Source organism: Mytilus trossulus, unplaced genomic scaffold (assembly GCF_036588685.1).
Source record: "Mytilus trossulus isolate FHL-02 unplaced genomic scaffold, PNRI_Mtr1.1.1.hap1 h1tg000244l__unscaffolded, whole genome shotgun sequence".
NCBI lineage: Eukaryota > Metazoa > Mollusca > Bivalvia > Mytilida > Mytilidae > Mytilus > Mytilus trossulus.
Genome location: NW_026963317.1, coordinates 2,251,536 through 2,258,037, shown reverse-complemented (window position 1 = coordinate 2,258,037; position 6,502 = coordinate 2,251,536). Strand labels below are relative to the sequence as shown.

The 6,502-nt window shown below is 32.2% G+C and overlaps 1 protein-coding gene across 1 annotated transcript; it reads left to right on the top strand.

The window, feature by feature from the left end:
* Positions 1 to 1,318: 1,318 nt before the first annotated feature.
* On the top strand, positions 1,319 to 3,268 carry LOC134701516 (uncharacterized). Its single transcript, XM_063562666.1, has 3 exons — positions 1,319 to 2,010; positions 2,368 to 2,434; positions 2,662 to 3,268. The coding sequence occupies exons 1-3, from the start codon at positions 1,332 to 1,334 to the stop codon at positions 3,266 to 3,268; spliced, it is 1,353 nt and encodes a 450-aa protein (XP_063418736.1). The 5' UTR covers positions 1,319 to 1,331.
* The last annotated feature ends 3,234 nt before the right edge of the window (positions 3,269 to 6,502 follow it).

Here is a 6,502-nt window from a genome sequence, read left to right as displayed (position 1 = left end):
CCCCCCCCCCCCCCCCCCCCCCCTTTTTAAAATGGCTGGATCCGCCCCTGGAATTGATTTTGAAAAATATATTTTCACATCTAAAATACTTCTGATTTACTAGTTATTTATTCAACTTTCACATATAGAAACACATAGTCTAAATACATAACAGAATGTCAGAATGTTTCAATTAAAAAGAAGCTCTCATGAGCCAGTAATATGTGTTTTGTATATCTGACATAATTGACATTGCTAATGGTACTACCGGTATAGACCTTGAGACGATATCATCAGCATTGATTTTGAAAAATATGTTTTTACATCTGAAATACTTCTGAGATTTTCTAGTATGTTATATAACTTTCACAGATAGAGGCACATAAAGGTTAAATATGCAATAGAATATCTTTTCACAAATCTTTCACTTTAAAAAAAGAGGCTCCCATGAGTATAATGCTCATCCTGATCATTTGATTGATTGATTGTTGTTTGCTTTACGCTTTATTAGCACAGAAAGGCTATATCGTGGCAACGGATTATTTGACATAATAGAACTAAGATCTTGAGAGGCAATGATATCATCAACAGTGATTTTGAAAAAGATGTTTTACTAAGACTAATAATCCTCTGTTGATTTAGATCATTGATTTTAAAGATAAGATGCAGATATCATATAAACATTGAAGAAGATGGACAGCATTGGATATCTTAATATAAAAATCTATTTCTACCATCGGTTTCTTTTGCTTTAAGAATTTAGTAATCAATCACTAGCAGCTGATTTTTTGTTGAAATTTTTTAACAGTAAAAGCCTGATATAACAAAGAGGTTTTACTGTAGGACCTTAGAATTTTCAAAATATAAATGATTGTGTAGCTAGTTTTATATTGATAGAGAGACCACAGATAATTTTATAAAATAGCACAATTCTTCTCAATTCTATTTGACATTTTTGGAGGTCAACCTTAATTACATTTAGCAAATTTTGAAATAATTTTTGTCAACAATAAAGAAAGAATCCTGTTTCAGTTTGTTGATATTAGTACACTATATATAATTATCGCACCTCGAGTAAATAGTCATATTATGATTGGTTTAACGCCGTCACGTGGTGACCCCCTATGGGCCCGTATGGGGTCAGTAGATTTCATATGGGGTGTCATGGCGGCGATAGAAGATTAGTATGTGCCGCTTCGAATTTTCAAAACGGTATTTTAAATGCAAACCTTATCTATTCATTTAATTATTTGGGAGTTGTCCCCCGTTGATCAGTATACAAAATCAGCCCTTTATAGAAGTTATCTCCCATTGCAAACAACATGTGACGTCATATTTTCGTCTGCAACAAAATGGAGAGATTCGGGACGTCAACACGTCAGGACATTGACGATAAAAGACGGAACATTCACGCCGACAAGACACAAAAGAGTAACACCCAATCTGCAAAATTGTTCAAGGAATATCTTACCAGTAAAAACCATGAAGCGGACTTTGAAAGCTTTACAACACAACGTTTGGATGAAGCGTTGTCTCATTTCTACCTTGATGTTAGAAAAATAGATGGTTCAATGTATAAAACCTCTTCCTTGGAATCTATTCGACATGGCTTAAATCGTTACCTTAAAGCACCTCCGAACAATAAGGTATTTGACATTATCAAAGATACAGCTTTCCGATATGCAAATATGAGCTTTGACGCTGCGAGGGCCGAACTTAAACAATCTGGAAAGGGAAACGTACAGCATTATCCAATAATACAGGAATCTGACAGGGAGAAGCTATACAAGTCAGTCTACTTTTCTACACATACCCCCACAGGACTATTTAATAAAGTCCTGTATGATATAAGACTGTACTTTTGTCGACGAGGTGCAGAAAATATGCATACAATGACCAAGTCAACCTTTGCTCTGAAAACAGACCCAGATACTGGAATGAGATACATCGAAAAGATTTTAGATGAATTAACCAAAAACCATAGAGGAAATGATAAGGAGACAACGAGTGGAGTCATGCCAGAAGCTACAGGTACATTAGTTTGTTTTTTTTTATAATTATCAGACTAGGTTAGAAATATATATCATATGAATCATTCCCAACTTTTCACCCCAATTTATTTTTTTTTTATTAAAAATAACCTTAAAATTATTGGTAAGTTGAAGAGTCCTAATCTGAAACAAACACAAAATAAAAATGTAACCTGATTATTCACAGACAATCAATCTATAAAAAAAAATTATATCTTAAAAAGCATGGTATGGTTTGTATTTTTACTTGTCAATAACTGCAGCACAAACCAAAAATATCAACATTTTCTCAATGTTTGTATACTTTGAAAATGTATTTTCTTACTATACCTACATCATATAGAAATTTTTATTCCAGGCTCAATGTATTGTCCAGTGGATTCCTTTATAAGATATACAGACAAACTGCACCCTGATTGTGATAGGTAAGTAAATCTAGCAATAAAAAAGCTACAATCTTCAAACAATTTTAAACACAATCATAAGGACCAAAACCCCAAAAACATGAAACAACATTGTCACTGTTAAAAAAAAACAGCTGAAAAATATCCACTCAAAGTGTATTTAAGATCGCATGTGTCACAATTGTTCTAAAGGTAAAGAAAAACCAGATAGATTTTTTAACGTTAATTCTTCATTTTAAAAATTTCAGATTGTGGCAGCGTCCAAGGGATTGTTTTGTTGATGATGACAACGAAATATGGTATTACAACGCACCTGTTGGAGAGAAAAAACTAAAAACATTTATGAGTGACTTGAGTTTGTCATGTAAACTTAGCCAGAAATATACAAATCATTCAATCAGAGCAACAGGAGCTTCAATTTTGTCAAAAAATAAATTTAATGATGCTCAGATAATGTCTGTCACCGGTCACAAATCCGTACAATCTCTATCTGTTTATCAACGGGTAGACACGCAAGAAAAGTTAGAAATGGGACAAACCCTGGGAATAATTATGGGAGCTGTGCCCGCCCAAATAGAGGCTTTACCAGCACCACCTATAAGACCAGCACTACCAGCACCTCCCGCAAGATTAGCACTTACTGAAAATGGATCTATGGCGCCTGCTCTTATTGAAGCAAACACTCCACAAACTTTGCATTCCGATTTCGAAGGATTTGATTTGAACGCTATATTAGGGGACTTTGATTATAATGAATCATCAATAAATGTTAGCAACACAAGACAAGCTGCCGGTCCACAATTATTTCACAAATGTAAAGTGACAATCATTCAAAATCTAACATTGAACAAATGAATTACTTTCCAAATTCTATATTCATACTAGAAAATACTTTTTATACTTGTTAGTGAAAGTGTTATTAAATTCCTATTGTTATTGACATTGTTATTATTTTGATATTTTACACTAAACTTGACACAAAACGCTCTCAGTGCGATAAATTCGTTATACGGTGTGCTACTGACCCCATACGGATCCATAGAGGGTTAGTAAAATCCAAAGGGGACTCGGCCTCCGGCCTCACCCCCTATGGATTTTACTAACCCTCTATGGATCCGTATGGGGTCAGTAGCAAACCATATAACTTATAATAACTAGGTGATAAAAAAAAAATCCCATATTTTTTAACAAAAAACTCTCATCATTTTATTAATCTGTCGCATCTCTGATATCATAAATCAATTTTTATCAATAAGCTTGTTGTATAATAAATTGATTAGTATATTGGATCTACAATATAATGATATTAATAATGAAACTGATATTTTTATTATGATGAAACTATTCACCAACATTGTACACAAGTTCCATTGTATTTTCACAGTGCCATTGTTCCTTTACTGATCAAGATATAAAGGTTGTATCAGTACTCTTAGAACTAGTTTACACGATATGCTTTATGTATAAAAAATGCAAAAGTGGTAATTTTAACTTTAAAATAAACATTTTTCTGGGGGAAAAAATCAAAATTTTGCTATAAAGGATACTGTATTTTGATCAGAAACAAGCTTCTGTTTAAATTTTATAAAATTACACTATTGAATGTTTTACAAAGTTATTGATATGTCACCAAGAGCCAATGCACGTCGAGTGTAAGGAGGACTATCAAACATGAACAGCCCAAGGTACAGAGGGTCAGTCTTCCCTAAGACTTGAGCAATGGCAGGCAAAACTGTAAAGCAAGCAGCAAGTTGTAACAATTTTATATAGTAACAGGTCTAAATGATGATAATGATGCCAAAACAATTTACAAATAAATAAAGTTCAAATTGTTAAATATGACAAAGTCACTAATTTCACTAATTCATTCACAGTATAAGTTTAAAGTCCAAGTAAGAGTTGTCTTGCTTGAGCAGTTACAGTTGTGTTGAGCTGTCTTTTGAGTAAGTGTTTCTCCTGAAGTAGCTGAGCCTGGTTGGCTTTGGAAGCACTCCTTTCTGGAAGACACGGACTAGACTAGACTGACGAATAACTGTTTGATATTTAAGGCGAATGCTGAACACTTCTAATAAAATGCAAACATTGATAATTTTGATAATTGAGATAATTAGAGTATTAACAATGTCAATTAGAGAGATACAAGTTAATTACATTAATAATCCTAATCAAAACATAATATTCAGTGGCAGATCCAGGGGAAGGGTTCTGGGGGTTCAAACCCTCCTTTTTTTGATGATCAATGCATTTGAATGGGGACAGATTATCTTGGAACCCACCTTTTGTACTGGGTTGGGATTCACCTTTTTAAAATGGCTGGATCCACCCCTGATATTGCTCAGATTAATTAATGAAAATTGACAAGATACCAAAGTGTTGCTCTGAGTAATTTTTGACAAGTGACATATTTCACAAAATTTACCTGAGTAATCAAATTAAAATTTGTCAAATAATTATTTGATAATTTCATATTTTCTAAAATAATATATTTTCTCAATATATAAAATTCACTTTTAAAACTTTTACATAAAAGAACACCTATGACAAATAACTTTACAACCTTTAACCACAGACTGAGCCTAAATGTTGATGATGGAATCAATGATCACTTTGTCTCTCTTTCACAAAATAATTTTTCAGGCTCGACAATAAACCCAAATGTGTAGTAAGACAGTAATCCTATAAATTGCTGCACCATAGTGCTAGATACTGTTTGAAAATGAAATGTTTTGTAAGTTATTCATTTTACTTTATTTTATAAGATAAGATTCAAAAATTTTCACTCTCGAAATTTAACCTGTTATGAATATAAAATGAAAGGCGAGAAAAACATTTAAATTTTTGAAGCCATATTACACAAACAGGGCTAAATCACAAAATTTAAAATCTGTGAAAAAATGAATTTACAGTATTCCATGATAGTGAGTTTATAAACAATTTGATCTTAAATTGAGTGTCCTGAAAAGAAACCGTAAGCTAACTTTTAAGTTAATCAAATTATTGTAAAAAGGTTGAACATATGAAAGGGAGATAATCACAGTTGCCTTAGAATTTTATAATTACATGCTGTACAATCATTTCCCTTTAATAAAATGAATATTTTACTTAAGCAATAAAAAAAGAGCTGTACATCTAATAGCAAGAAAACAAGACAATTTGTTAGAAAATGAAACAATTTATCCTAAAAAAAACCAATATATATACCATGGAAAAGTTTTCTTATCCAAATAAAGATTTTTCCTATCTATTTTTCCTATAAAAGAACATTTGTTCAAATATTTTTTTTTGAAAATTTAACTTACCACCTAATCTTTAAGGAATATCATTGGCCAAAAAGTATTTTTTTATTTTCAAAAATAAAAAAGTGGGCATGGTCCTTATTTATAAATGGAATTAGTCCTGCATGTTTTTATTTTGATTTCAACCACAATTTCATGTCTGCTTTGGGATGCCATGCAACACTTTTTCCCCTTCTAACTAAGGTAGATCTGTGACATTTTTACCTAGAATGGTAAACTTTATTTCGGAGCCTAGTATAGCGAACTATGTGGTATGGGCATTGTTCATTGTTGAAGGCCATAGTCACCTAGAAGTGTTAATTTCTGTGTCATTTTTGCCTCTTGTGGAGAGTTGTTTCATTGGCAATCAAGCCAAATCTTCTTTTTCTATATTATGAGGTTTATTTACTGTTAATTCAGAAATTAATGTTCACAATAATAGGAACCAGTGCTCTATAAGACATACCATATAGCGGGTTATTTTTTTGGCGGGTGTTAATTTCATTGAATAAGGTATACGAAATATTTCCCCAGTTATTATTTTGGCTAACTCAAAACTTTTATCAAAACCTTTGCATGTGCACTTTTAAATTAGTGGAATTTATTTTGGTGATTTTGTTCTATCTGCGAAAATAAGCGAAAATTTTCACCCTGTGAATATAACCACTATACAGTAACAGATCTGAATGCTCAAACAACTTTAAAAACTTGAACAATTTGGCAGAAATAGAAAAAATGTTTATCAAGCTTCAATTTGATGTGACCTTGGTAAACATTAACCATCATGGATCTTTAACATATAACGTGACCATAT